Below are 15,517 nucleotides of genomic sequence, written 5' to 3' on the forward strand. Positions count from 1 at the left end.
ACTTATTAATTGCTTATTGACTTAACCATTTATTTGATAATTAAATGATAATTTAGTATTTTAATACTTAACATCTGTATTTTAAATTTGGTGCCATGATGAACATCTTCTCACACAACTATACTGAATCCTTTTTAAAGTCCTAATTTCTACTTCTTGTTATGTACTTCTATGATTTTATAAAAAAGTAACTGCTAATATTATAATAAATGTAGGGAGGAGGCAAGAGAAACAAAATGTTAAATAAACTGCATTCAGAGACTGCAATATTCTGATTAGCCCTGCAGCCAGGCCACGAGAAAACCTGCAGAACAAAGGAAGATTTCTGCTGGGATTGCTAACAACACATTCCCCCACACCGTGAAGGGAAAACAGGAAAAACAGTCTTTAACTGGCTGCCCTACACAAAATAAAATCCCTATGATTCAAACCATAAGGAACCTACAGATTAAAGGCTGGGAACTGCCAGCAGGCCTTTTAAATTGCAACTCTTCCCCTTCCTAATAAAGTCTTGTTAAACTGTAACTCACAGGACTGAAAGAAGGATATATAAACTGGATCCCCCTGACACTTGGGGGCTTTTTCCCTGTCTCAGGTTTTCCTCTTTTTTCCCCCTAGTCTTTGCTTTTCCCTTTTCCCTTTTAATGAGTTTTCCTTCTAACCTAACTCCGGCGTCTGTGTTAAATTCTTTCTATACTCTCCACCAAAGAATCCTTTTCTCTCAGTGCAGGGTTTGGTGGTCTCCACCGGCTCAGGAGAATTTGCCCTGTCCTGCATCCTAATGATCTGTTATTCATTAAGAGTTTAAAGAGTGTTTTGTTGTTGTTGTTGTTGTTGTTGTTAGTAAAACTGGAATTGGTAGAGCTGGCGAATTGATTGACACAGCTAAGATAAAATTATCTCCCTATTAGGCAAAAAAAAAAAAAAAAAAAAAAAAGACAGTGGGATTGAAAAAGGGACTTTTATTACTTGGTGTGTTTATACTGTGAGAAAGTGAGATCTGCAAAGTTTTATGAACATACCTTTAACAGAAAAAAATCAATAGAAATTTAAAAATTTTAAAAGGAGACTAGATGTAATTTTTTCAAAAAGCAGTTGAAATCTCATGTTAAAACTAAAGTTCCAAAAAGAATGAGACTTTCTCGAGCAGTAAGGGTACGCTAATGATTATAAATAAAGTCCAAGCGACCTTTCTTTCCTTCCTTAGATAAGGCAGGGAAACAAGTTACGACTCATTTTCAGAAAAATTCTCACAAAATTATCTGCCAAAGCCAGAGAAGGGAGGTTGGTCAGCTAAGCTCGGACTCGCGTTCTGAGAGGGAGCCTTAGGGCCAGGACCCAGGCCACCTTCTGCGGCAGGGGGACGGTGGTCAGCTAGGTCCTGGGTCCCATTCCAAGGGAGGAGGCTGGTGGCCGGCCCCAGGGCACCTATTGTCGCGTGGTCCCGGCTCAGGGGGCTGGGTAGGGGCTGCAGAACCTCAGTGGGGCAGGAAGGGTCAACAGGGCAAATACTTTCTCGGAATGTGTTGCCCAGCTAACTTCAGCAGAGTTTCTCCCCCTTCCCAGCCCACTTCCTCCGCCCACCACCCAACTAGGACCTGGAGGCTGCAGCAAGTCAACCCCGCCACTCCGACTGCACTCTCTGTAGGCGAATGCTCCGCTCCCGGCGCAGGGCCGGCGACCGCTAGAGCGTGGGCTGGGAGGTGCGGGTCCCCGCGAGTCCCAGCGGGCGGAGCGCCAGGGCCTCCCTGGGGGAGGGGTTTCCGCGGCCCGGGCCGGCGCGGGGAGGGGCCCAGCGTGGCGGAGGTCGGCGGGGTGCGTGAGGGGTGTCCGAGGGGCGGGAGGGCGAGCGCCCTGCGGCGGAGCAGAGGTTGCTCTGCAGAGCCCGCGCGCGTGGCCGCGGACTCCTTCCCGGGCCGCCGAGATGCGCGGCGGCGGTGGCGTCGCGCTCCTGGTCTCGGTGCTCTGGGTCGCCGCGCGGTGCCAGCAGAGAGGTGAGCCGGGATCCCCGTCCCTCTGCGGGCCGGGTGGCCGCGGGACAAAGCCCTAGGCTTTGCCGCTGCTTAGGTCGGTGCGCGCCTCCCCGTTCACCTCCAGCGGGGGGACCCGACACGCGCGTCCCCCCGCTCCGGCGGGGAGCGCCAGGGACGCCGCCCCGAACGGCCGCGGCCGCCTCGCCGAGCCTTCAGCTGTACACTCCCCGGCCTCTGGGGCCCGCTCTCTGGCTCTCGCGGTCCAGGAGCACCGTTGAAGAGAGCAGTGCGGGTGCGGCGGGTGTGGGGGGTCAGGGTTGCGCTGGCCCCGCCGGACCCCGCTTTCAGTCCCCACGCCCTGGCGGGAGGGTCGGTGAGCGGGCTGGGGTGCCGGACCACTGGCCCCGGGGGGAATGAATGAGAAAGGCGTCCTACTGCGTCTCCCTCATTGTCCTTCAGTGGAAAGCCGGATCGCCCGCGGCCGGGAAGGGGCGGGCTCTTGGGGGCCACTCGCAGCCAGGGTAGGGAGAAACTGTCGTGGTCACTGCGGGGTGGGGGAGCCGGCGGCAAAGCTGTGCGGGGAGGGGGCTGGCCCGCGTGGCCCCCGCGGACGGCGTCGGGGGAACAGATGCGCCCCCGGAAAGCGCGCACTGAGTGCAGTGCGGCCAAACCCGCTAGTTCCTCGCTTAGGTTCAGACCGTGGTCACCGCGGGGTGAGGGGACCCGGCGGCGAAGGGTACAGTGGTTCACGTAGCAAGGCTGGGAAAGAACAGAAACCCGAAGCGAATTTTCAAGACTCCTCTCAATCCCAAGAGAAAATGCAAACTTTTTCCCTTCCCCGGACAACTTCATTCTCCACTCTACCCAGTGGGTTAAAACTTCCCAGCGTCGCGACTTGTTGGCTGAGCGGTCACAAATGTTTGTTGAAAACATCTTAATACATGCAACAGAAGATCATGGGCAGATGCCCGCAAATACATGTCATTGAATTTGAAGGAAAAAAGTACAAGTCAAAACTAGGTAGACGGAACGCGAAATACTGCCGTGGGAAAAATGTGTGTTTTGGCATTGCGCTGAGTTGGTTACTCTGCAGAAACGAGACCATCCCATTCATTCAAGCATTCATGATGAAAGCACTGGACCGGAGCTGGCAACGCAGCTTTGAATAGCTCGCGTCTGCTTAGCGCGGAGCTGGGGCTAGAAGAGGGAATTTGCATAGTTATCCGCGGAAGAAAAAAAAAAAACAAAACAAAAAACAAACAAACAAAAAAAAACAAAAACCGGCCTCGGGGAGAGAAGGCTTGGACGCTGCAAGCTGAACTCATTTCCCCCAGGTTGCAGAAAGCGAACTCGTCCTTGTTTCTCACAGGGTGGATAGCGACAGCTTGACTCAGCTTTATTGTTACGAGAAATTGAAAGTCCTAGACTGAGGAGATGCCCTGAATGTTTTCCTTGCCCCTTGGGGGCTCAGCACTTTTGGCCTGGGCGGTAATGAATGGTGTTTGGAGAAAGTGGGACCACATGGGGCTTTCCTGCTTTAAGACGCTGAGGCAAACTACCCACAGCTGGAGTCTTTGAATCTTTAACACCGCCTTCCATTTCCCAAGTCATCAGCCATCACCCTTCCCAAAAAGCATCTTTGAAGGAGCTTTCTTTAAAAAAAAAAGAAAAATCTGTGCCCTATGTAAATAGCATGAATGAATGACATGGTATAATTTGGTCATAATAAAATAATAAAAGAATCCTGACCTGTGTCACCTTTGCTGCTATCTGGTGCTTATATTTTTTGAAAATGATAATTATCTCGTAGCATTCAGATTATTAGTAGTTCTCTATCATTTCTGCAGCCTCTCTGGATTACTTTACTACTCACAGTATATGACCCAAAAGCTCAATTTCCTTTGAAATGTAACCTGATGAACGTTAGCTATATCTGAACATATTATAAGAGGTGGTGTGTTTCTAAAATTAATGCATTAAGTCCACAGCTCACAGTTACATAGAATTATAGTTGCTTCACATGTTGGCTCATCGACTCTTGTTTTAATCAGTCTTTTTTTTTTTTTTTTTTTTTTTTTGACCCCTGAGTAACAAATAGACAATCTCAAGTATAAGGGGGGGAAAATCTATGCTATGAATAGAAGAAATTTTACTTCATTCTCATAAATGACATAGTATTAATTTTTAGCATGCATGTACTCACCAGTAAAGTGTGTGTGCCTGAATGGATTTCAAAGCTGCATTTTTCTTTTCTGTAGCCATATTCCTCAAGTAAGGGCCAATGAAAAAATATTGATTTTAGCAGTTGGAAACAAGGATGTGTATAATAAAACATTACTGCCCACCTCTTACATCTCCTGGACTTTGGCCCACTCTTTTTTCCCTTCTTCCTTTCCAGACATTAAATATAAAGTCTACATCTGCAGTTAATTTAGCATGATTGAAAATTCATATGTGACAAGGATATGAAATAAACATATACAGTTTGTATCTATTGTCACTCTTAGAATTGCACTGCTTTATAAGCCAGTATCATAAATTATTAAATGTGACCACTTATTTCAAGGTAATCATCCTTGACATATCTTATCATTTTATAATAATTCATTCATAAGGTCCTATAAATATTCATTATCATCTACAGAAAGTTTTTATAGGGAAATGACAAGATAAATCTTGATACTTTAGGTATTTTATTCTCTGGCTTTACTAGCTGAGAGAAATTGGGCAAATTGCTTAACTTCTCTGTGCTTTAGTTTCAGGATCTGTAAAATGGGAACATTTTTGACTGTGAGGTCAAATAAACTAAAGGTTAATGATGAAATGAAACAATGCAAGGAAGTGCTTAGAATAGTGCCTGGTACAGAGTTAGCCCTCAGCATTATCTACAAGCATCATTACAGTATTACTATTTTACACATAAGTATTAGGGAGGCTCTCTTCCAAGCTGAATTTTCTGGGATATGTAATTGTTTAGAAATTTGGAGTCTAGATTTGGAATCAAAGTCTTATGTCCAAATGCCAGACCTGTTACTTTGATGAGCCATGATATTGGCTCATATTAATTTTTTTACATCCCTGAATTCTTAACATCTCAGTCTTCCTGTCTATAAAATGGATGGGATTAATGTGATTAAATAACACAAGAGAAACATGGGCTGTGTTGGGCATGCCCTAGTGTCATAGGCATGCAATCCCTGATGATGGCGCTTCCTGTCACGCCTGCCATGCATGCGCACCATCCTGGACATCCCGCCCTCTTTCATTGCCCATATTCATTTGGTCGTTAAGATTTGTTGATTTTACCTCCTGAAAATCTTTGTAGTCTGTCTCCCATTTTTTGTCTGTTGCTGACTAGGCTTGGCAATTGTTTGTTTTTCCCATGAAATATCATGACTGTTCCTTCACTGGGCCTCTCTCCTCCCCTCTTTTCCCTCCTCAGCACTGCTACCACTGTAATTTTTCTGGAAACACCACCCTATGTTGGGCTAGAGCTTCCTAAACCCTTCACTTTCTAATGTGCACGCACCAAATGACACTGGCACACATCGCACTGGAGGTAAACCAAGGAGGTTGGGACTCCAGTTCGCCTCTTGTTCTAGAGCTGAGGGGCATTACCTTGGGCACGCCTGCAGCTATTCGTAGCTTACCTGCACATGGGCTGTTAAGTGCAGGACAAGTCCTCTGTTTAGGTTATAACATCCTGGAAAACCTTCCCGGTCCCTGGATGCCGAAGTATTTATCAGGTGCTGCTCTCCTAGTGCTCTCCACTTAGTGCTATTGTTGTACTTATTCTACTGATCATGGTGCTATAAACAATTGGCTCATGATTTTGCCTCCCTCACTGGTTTGGGCTTCTCAAAGGCAGAGATGTTTTATTTATATCTGCCTGCTCATTGCTTTGCAATATTTCCAAGAGTTAATAACCACTATTTTTGTTAAGCCAAATTGAAATTAATATTTTTACTTATGAATCAAGTTACCCCCCAAAATATTTTTGAATAAGTAAGCCAGGGTACACAATTCAAAAGTTACTAAAGGTATAGAGGAGAAGGTTAATCTTGGCTTTGTCCCCTTCTTCTGAGGCAACCACTATTGTTTTTTTGAATATCCTTCCATAGATGTTTCTTCGTGTAACTCTCAAAGCAAGCTACTTCATAAAACCTACTTCACTAATAGTGTAAGGGAGGCACCCATTATTTCCTGACAAAACATGAAACAATGTTCTTCTCTCCACTACCCTCCCTCACACTACTTCTTCAATGTACCTATTGTGGGATAATGATACATCACTTCATGAATGCATATACTTGTAAACTTTTCACCTTCCAACTTGTCCCTTCCTAGATGGTCTTTGACAGAAAAGTTTAAACCCACGTTTCCTAGATCTTTTGGAAGTTAAAAATTAGATCATCAATTGATTTCATGACATAGTACTCCTTTTAAAAGTATTGTGTACCACAGCATTAAGCTATTCCTTAAGCAGTAAGTAATTTTTAAAACTATTTTGGGAGATTTATGATGTAAAGAAGTCAAGTTTTAGAATAATTCTATTAAGAGTTTAGGATAGTATATTTATTTTTTCAAGAAGTATGATTTATTATTGGAACATCTATGGCAGACACAGAAATTTAATTAAAAAAATAATTTCTAATGAATAAATGTAAGCATGCACTTTAGATACAAAAGTTAACTATAGACAACCAGAGAGAAGTCTTTTTTAAATTTTTTAGTTGAGGCAACCCTTGGTTGACCTCATAGATTGCAAGGACCTTGTCAGCTTACAATCCTTTATTTTTTTATTTTTTTATGCCTACAGTACCTGGTCTTCTTAGGTGGCCAAGTATTAACCAAGCCCAACCCTGCTTAGCTTCCAGGATCAGACAGGAACCAGCTTATTGAGGGTGGCATGGCCTTAGTACAGCCAGAGAGAAATCTCGATTGTAGACTTTAGGTAAAGTTTTTTAGTAACATTCCTCAGAAACGTTTGGATGAACAAGAGAACCTATAGTCTCCAGTGAAAGATGTATGTCGTTTATTTACATGTTTGCAAATAGTTATTTCATTTGTTTTATTTCTACAATACTAATATGTATCCTTGGACAATTGAGTAAATAAATGCATTTCAAAATTAATGAGGAGAAAAATCTTTTATAGAGTAACTTAGTTAAGGTCGTGAACTTGGGTTCTGTTGGAACATGCCTGCCGGGAAGCTATTTCAGCATGAAACATCACACTATGGCTGAATTCATTGCATTTTCCTGTCCTTTTTACTGAGGTGACAGTGCTCAGAGTAACTATTTAATCGCACAGAATTCTTCCACATGAGTCTTTGTTTTCTCAAGCCTATATCAGGAGAGCTTTCTTTGGGTTAACTTGTTTCCAGTGATTTATGTTTTGCTTGGGGGCAGGAGACAGACAATGGAAGCAATGAGATTCCAAATCAGTTTGGTAGATAACATTCTTGCCTAGGTAAGCATTTATCTCAGATTGTTAATCCAGAAACCCTAGCATAGAAATACTTAAGATCCTGATCTCAGAGTGTGTGTGTGTGGGGGGGTGTGTGTGTGTGGGTGTACATTAATTTTTTCTTTTTTTTTTGAATCTACCATTTGAAGTCGGAATCTTTTCATTCCTGAAGTTATCTTCAAGTCTGATCTGTTGGCTCAGCAGGCAGTATGACCCAAACTCTTGTGCCAGAGAACCGCCTGTGTTACTGGTGGGAATGTCAAATTTAGATAAATCAGTATTTATGGAAAGTGCCATCTTTTCCCATTAAAGAATTTCCTGCATTTTGTTCCATTGCTTCATAATTTCCTGCCAGAACCGCAGGAAATTCTCTGCAACAATGAGGAAGATGTTTAAGTTTAGCAGATCATTTTTAGTTAAAGACAACATTTAGAAAGGAAAAAAAAAACCTCACAACACAATGCTGATTATTATACACTACATGGTTAGATGTCTTACAACCTTTTTGTAATAACAGAATTTTAATCACAATAAGTGATTATCTTGTTGCTGCGGTTCAGCACAAGAATTCTTTCTAGCTCCCAGGACTCCCTATTTCTCCCAGTTCATGGCATTCTTTCAGTTACCTTGGCTTCATATTCCTCTCTCTCTCTCTCTCTCTCTCTCTCTCTCTCTCTCTCTCTCTCTCTTTCTTTCTTTTCTTTCTTCCTTTTCTTTCTTTCTTATGTGTCTCCTTATCCCAATTGTCCCTCTGAATTTTTGTTTCATCCTTTAAAGAACTTCTGACTTGTTTTGGTTTCTCCCTGTCACCACTGCAGACTTTCACCAGTTGTCTAAATTACTGCAACCAGCCACTTTTAGTAAGTCTCTGATGCTTTAATCTAGTCTCACACTGCAGTTAGGCTCATGCTGCTAAAGCACTGCCTTCATAATGCACCACTCTGCTTTATGGGGTCCTACTCCTGCCCACTGGCCACCACCTTCTGTAATCCCTCCAAATTCAGTCACAGGCAACTAGCCCTTATCCTTACCTTTCTATCCTGAATATCTCCTTCCTCTCTAAACGCAAGTGGTGTATTGACTTTCAGCCCCATGATTTGTTCCCATTACTCACCCGGACTGCATCCCCATTCCTTACCTAAAACCTAGCCAGACCCCACCCCTGCACAGCCGGCAGTTTACTGCCTAGGACAACTTTGTTTTTATGGCCTTTGTCAACTGTCCTGTTTCTAAATTTGCACTGTATTTTGTGATAAACCAGAGTTCTTACTCAACCAACGTTACCATCTGGTCCTCTTAGACAGCTTGCCCTGAATGCAATCAGTCAAGGTCAAAAAGAAGGGGTATTTTTCCTTTAAAGATCAAAACCTTAGCTTCCAGAATTTTTTTCAATGCACAGATAACTCGAAGGCACAAGTTCTAGTACTAAAACCCGAGACATTGGCAGTGGGAGGACAGTAACAGTCACTAATGCTCCAGCAGTGGCAGGGCTACCGTAACAACCATAAAACCCTTACCTAGTTCCTGGATTGCAAGCCCAGCCTCTCCGGCATGAAGTCCTCCAGCCTCCTAAATTTCAGACCTCCTAAGGGGAAGTCTAGTTGACATCTAGAATCTGATTCAAAAAACCTTATTCCCATTTTGTTATCCAGAGGTACAAGGACCTTTCCAACTGGTCTTCAAACGGGCCTTTTGGGTTTCTAGTTTAAATACTTGTTTTCAGAACTATCTCTGCCACTTGACTTACTTCTCTCCCTGTTGCTGTGCCCTGTGGTGGGCTAGCACCCTTTTTCCCACCCCTCAAAATTCCCACTGTCTATTCTTTCAGCTCTTTATTCTGAATCTCTAATTCTCGTTTTTTCCTCTTTTTCCATTCTTCTCTTCTCTTCTCCTTCCTTCCTTCCTTCCTTCCTTCCTTCCTTCCTTCCTTCCTTCCTTCCTTCCTTCTTCTTTCTTTCTTTTTGAGGTATAATTGATATATAACATTATATTGGTTTCAGGTATACAGTATAATGATTTTATATTTGTGTATATTGTGAAATGATCACAATAAATCTACTTAACATTCATCACCACACATCATTATAAAAAAACATTTTCTTGTGATGACGACTTGTAAGATCTACTCTCTTAGCAACTTTCAATTTTGCACTACAGTATTATTAGCTATAGTTACCATGCTGTATATTACATCTACATGACTTATTTATTTTATACCTGTAAGTTTGTACCTTTTGACCCCCTTCACCTAAACACTGTTTTTGTTTTGTACAAAATCTAACTTTCCCAGCTCTTTACGACTCCCCTCCTGGCTTCATCAGCACTCGTTTGTTCATCCTAGAAGTTTGGGGTTGGGAAAATTCGAGATATTCACTAACAAGTGAAATGGCTTTGGAAGCTTCCAATTCTTTTCTTTAAAGAAGTTGGCATTTTAGTTTGTTCATGTCTTTAGGGGTAGGAAATAATATTTTCTTGTGGGATTGTCATTTCTCTTCACTTTTTAAATTTTTTTCCCTCTGTTTATTCACTTATTCACTTATTTATTCATGTGCTGAAATATTATTGGGATGTACAAAGGCTAGTGTGTCTTGAGGGTCGCATTCTCATCCTCCATATGATTCCAGGGTACTTAATGACATTCTTGGTTTTTGAAATTCATGGAACTGAAAAGTGCTTATGTCAAAAAACAGTTCTCCATAAGAAATAAAAGTTCTCCATAAGAAAGAAGGCGTGGAGATTAAAATCAACAATGGTAGATGTTACCATTATATTCATGTAGGTTTACCATCTATATACATGTAGGTTTATGTTGAAATGAGTAGGCCAAGTTCTGGGGTAGGGAAAGTCAGTAGAGAACAGATGGAGAGGGACTCAGCATTAGCTGGAGTTGCAAGATCAGCTTCTACACCAAACAGTTTGTTAGGTGATGTCTATTTCCTTAGCTTCCTTTCGTGGGGAACTCAGAACTGATCTGCCTGGCTAGCTCTTCTGTGTGCTCTAGGAGAGCAGTTAATACAGGAGTTCTGTCTCTAGGGCTGCACATTAGATTTTAATAGCATCAGTGGCCAGGATGTGCCCCAGAGATTCTAATTTTTGTGGTCTTGGGTGGTGCCTGGTCATTTGCATTTTAAAATGCTCCCCAACATTTTAATACGCTGTGCAGCCTGGGTTGAGAGCCACTAGGTTGATACCATAAGCTTCGCTGTGCGGCAATGCAATATAGCAATGCGGGCATGGAAAAGAGATGCAGTACTGGATAGTGACTCCTAACTGGTCTCATTGTGCCTGCCACAGCCTGTAGTCTAATGCTTTATACATATAGATGCCCCAAACTCAGACCTCGATCCACCCTCTCATTTATTATTCCATTCTATTATGACTGGTCTGTTGTGAAGTAAGGATGATAGTACACACCTAAACGTGGGAAGGGGTCCCTGCACTCAGAGCTTGTCTACTGAAGTTGTTCTGAGAAGGTCAGCAAGTGCTCAGTTGGTGTTTATTATTCATTGCTCTCCTGCTTAGAGGAGCACAATGTCTATCTTGCTTTACTGCGTTGGTCACTTATGAAAGCCCTTTTTTCTTTCAAAAATACTCCTGATTAAATATGACATTTAGAGTCCCTCATGTTTTGAGATAAGATCTGGCTTTGCAGGATTGAATGGTTGCTTATTTTTCATCATTTAATTAATTCATCGAAAATTTATTAAATATATTCCATATGCAGGCATTTTGGGTTATGTCTTCCTTCTCAAATGGACAAGCCAGAGGAACCTTTTCTTCTGGGATTATCTGGGTCACCTCCTTCTCTCATCCAATCTATACCTTCTCAGGTCTGGCGATTCCAAAGTCTAGCTGTCCTTAGTCACCTTCTGTTCCTCTCCTTCTTTGATCTTGTTTTTCATTTATGATCCATTGTGCACTTGCTTTTCCTTGCCTCCTTTAGAAGTTTTTATTTTGAATGTTCACCTTGTTATTTCCCTTCTAGCTCCACCCAACAAAATAAGAGCCATTCTTCCTTCTGCACCCGCAAGAACTCCCCCCTCTGCCCCACACATACATACCACCTCATCCCCTTCACACACACACATACACACACACACACACACACACACACTATACTGATCTTGCAGACCAGCTCCCAGTTTAAGGTACTTGGAGAGGTATTGTACTCACTAACCCTAGACTGACAGAGCCAGAATCTGGACCTGGGCCCATCCACTAGGGTGAGGCAGGTTCTGCTGGAAGGGCCAGCCCAGCTTTAGATGCTGGGATGGAGTTAGATGTGACCAATAAAACAGTTTTCTGAGGGCCCAGAAAGTCGTTGGCGTCTGAATTTCTCCATGGGTTAATGGACTGTGAAATTTTCATTCTTGTTGAATTGTTTAATGGTTTCTCATTCTCTCCTGAGCAGGATTTAAAGATACTCTGTGATCTGACCCTGCTCAGATCTCTCTCAAGCTTCTTTGCCCACTGCTAATCCTTTTTTGACTATTCTAAAATATCTGTGGTTCCCATAATGTGACATGGGGACTCACATCTGTGAGCCTTAAATGCACCGTTCTAGTACGTGGAAAGCCCTTTGTTTGGTGGCACTCTGACTTATTCTGGTCCACCTATCATTTTTTTCTTCTTGCTTGTTGCCAGAGCAGTTTGTCTATACATCTGACCAGCACTTCATTTTATAATTATTTGGTAATTTACCTATCTATACTTGAGGGCAGAGATGTTTGTTCTTATTTCTAATATGTAGCACACTGCCTGAAATTTAGTGTTGATTCTGTAAAATTAGGTGGGTGAATGAATGGAAGTCCCAATGTAAACAAGCCACAAGGGCTAGAAAGGAATCCAGTGGCCATTAATTCAAGATCCAGGGAGACAGGCAACTGGGATTAGGGAAGTCACTAAACAGAGTAATAATTTCCTGGGTAGGGGTGGACAGAGAAGAAACAAGCTGACAGCTCTAGAAGGCTGGAAGAACTTAGCATGTCATCCAGGTAAGAACTGTGGATGGGGTAAGAAGAAGAATTCAGGTAATCAAACTAGGGCAGAGGGTGGACAACATTTTGAAACTAAGTCTTATGTTCTAAACCAGAACGCATGATCAAGAATGACCTAGCAGCAAAAATAAGAAGTCTAGATATTTTTTGTGCTTACAGGTGGGGTCCAAATATGGAGAGAGAAGAGCCATGGAATTTGGTAATCAGGAGGGGTTTAATAACTTGAAGAGATTATTAAGCTCTTACAAAGAAAAAAAAGATTACATTTTGTAATAAAATAATACTAACTGGTAATGAATATTCAATACAGACTTAAAATTTAGATTATGTTTAACAAAATCTTTTTTCTAGATTCAAAGCCACTAACTTTAGGCATCTCAAGCCAGCAATTCATTAATTCACATAGTCAACAAGTATTTGTTAAGTTTCTAGACAATTCCACACACTGGTGACCAGTAGTTTTTGCACCTCCAGTGCTTGTAGTCAAGTAAGCATGAGATGTGCCCAAAGAATTTTACTAAATGTGTCCATCAGTTCAGATCTGGGAGATATTTTAGTTTCTGAGTGCCTCGAACACTAATATAACTCCACTTACTGCTGTAGAATAGTATCGTGTGAACAGAAAGAGAACTCTGACCCAACACTGCTTTTCTACTGCTTGCGGTTTCCTTTTATCTTAAAGAATGTGACTTCCGAATATTCCATTGCATGTCACTTCAGACATGTTGGCATTTGTTGACTAACTCTTGTAGTTATATTTTCACATAGAGTTTGTTTGTTTGTTTGTTTGTTTGTTTTTAAGGAACTCTGTCTGTCTTTGGAGGACTTCGTTTAAGTTGGAGAACAGACATTCACCTTCGATCAGTCTGGGCTAAACCATCATTGTCTTCTCAGAAACAGAATAAATGCATACAAAATTTATGTCACGGGTGGATTTTTGTTTGATAAAAACCACTTTTTACTGAATAAGAGAATGCCTATTCACTTTAGAAATGTGATCATAACATCTCCTGTATCTTTAGTGGTTTCCAATTTTGTTGGTTTCATTTAATTTATTTTAATAGATTAAATTAAGATGTATCTCATTTTAGGTGGCCAAACATCTGCTGAAAATTTGTGCATCAGACAGTTTTCTATAAATTCAGTATTAAATTCAATATTAAAATAATTCCAAAATGCTTAAAGGAATCAGCTACTAAAGAAAATAAACATCCCTTTGGTTTCTGTTGTCAACGGTACTACACCAATTTAGTTATCCTTTGGTGGTTAATGGTGCCTACTGAAGAAGTTCAAGGTGCATGAGGATTGGCTGCTCCCCTACAATGTGATCACTAGATGATGACAAAAACAAATACCAGGTTACATATTACAAATTATTAATATATGTACCTTAATTAGCAGTCAGGGCTAAAACAGGTTATAGGCCACATCCTATAAATTTAATAGAGTTGCAGCTTTTCTGTCCTTCTGAGTATGCAGACTTCTTCCTTAATCAACATCAGGCAGTTGTCAACCTTCCTAAAACACTGTCTAGATACGAGACATTTTAGTGATCAAGCCTCAGACAGCATAACCATCCTTCAGAATGTAGGCTACAGGCCATGTGATTATGCACCCTGTGCGTGTACGTGTGAGGAGAATCTCCAACATGCAGTTTTATTGGAGTATAATTTATGTAACATAACATTATACCTATGAGAAGTGAACAGTTGAACAATTTCTTTTTAGTGAATTTAGAATGTTATACAGTCACCACCACAAGCTGGTGTGGAACACCGCTAAGATTTCAAGAAGTTTCCTCATGCTTATTTGTGCTTAGTTCCCACTCCAACCCTCACCCCAGCCCTAAGCAATCATCTGTATTCTGTACTTTTATATTTGTCTTTTCTGGAAATGTTTTACATACGAACTCATACAGTGTGTATGTAGTCCTTTGTATTTATCTTCTTTTACTTAACATAATATTTTCTAGGCTCATCTATGTTGTAGCATATATTTGTAGTTTGTTCCACTGTATTGCTGACTAGTGTTCCATTGTGTAGCTGCACTACATGTTGTTTATCCAGTCGCCAGTTAATGCACATTAAGATTGTTTCCATTTGGGGATATGAGAAGTAATGCTATAAACATTCACATACAAGTCTTCCTATTGACATGTTCTTGAGAAATTCCTAGGAGTGGAATATGGGTTGTATGATAAGTTTATGTTACTTTTTTAAAGAAACTGTCAAACTATTTTCCAAAGTGGTTATACCATTTTATAGTATAAAATGTAGCAATGTCTGAGAATTCCAATTTCTCCATATCCTTACCAACACTTCATGTTGTCTGTCTTTCTGGTAATAGACATCTTAGTGATTAGGTAATGGTATCTTGTGATTTAATTTGTATTTCCCTAATAATTAATGACATTGAGCATATTTAGTGTTTTGTTAGCTATCCATATATCTTCTTTAGTAAAATATGTACTTATTTTGTCCATTTTTTATTGTTTTTTTTGTCTTTTAAGTATTGACTTAGAGTTCTTCATATTTTCTAGATACCAATTTTTTTTCAAATATAAATGTGATTTGAAAATATTTTCTCTCAGTCTATGACTTGTCTTTTCATTTTCTTAATAATGTATTTGAAGTGCCAGGGTTTTTTTTTGATTATTGATTTCATCAAGATTTTTTCTTATATGGATTGTTCTTTTGGTGTGATATTTAAGAATTACTTGCCTAACAAAGATTTTCTCCTACATTTTCTTTTAGAGGGTTTATTGTTTAGCTTTTACATTTAGGTCTATGAGCCATGGTAAGTTCATTTTTGTATGTGGACAGCCAGCTGTTCCAACAACATTTAATTGAAAAGACAAAATTGCCTTTGCATTTTACCAAAAACCAATTGACCATAAATGTAAGTGTATATTTTTAGACTTTCTCTCTCATTCCATTAATTCATATATCTGTTCTTATACTCTACTGTCTTGATTCCTTTGGCTTTTAAAATAAGCTTTGAAATAGGTAGTGTAAGACATTCAATTTTGTTCATGTTTTCTAAATTACTTTGACAGTTCTAGGTCCTTAGCATTTTCAT

At 40.9% G+C, this 15,517-nt stretch overlaps 1 protein-coding gene across 1 annotated transcript in view; it reads left to right on the forward strand.

Moving 5' to 3' along the window:
* The first annotated feature begins 1,846 nt into the window (after positions 1-1,846).
* LAMA1 (laminin subunit alpha 1) overlaps positions 1,847-15,517 on the forward strand; it is a 143,504-nt gene continuing 129,833 nt past the window's right edge. The window contains exon 1 of the mRNA XM_036229865.1: positions 1,847-1,994. Within this exon, the coding sequence (XP_036085758.1) occupies positions 1,925-1,994 (70 nt within the window). The 5' untranslated portion in view covers positions 1,847-1,924. The remainder of the gene's footprint in view (positions 1,995-15,517) is intronic.

This window comes from Rousettus aegyptiacus, unplaced genomic scaffold (genome assembly GCF_014176215.1).
Source record: "Rousettus aegyptiacus isolate mRouAeg1 unplaced genomic scaffold, mRouAeg1.p scaffold_m13_p_12, whole genome shotgun sequence".
Lineage (NCBI taxonomy): Eukaryota > Metazoa > Chordata > Mammalia > Chiroptera > Pteropodidae > Rousettus > Rousettus aegyptiacus.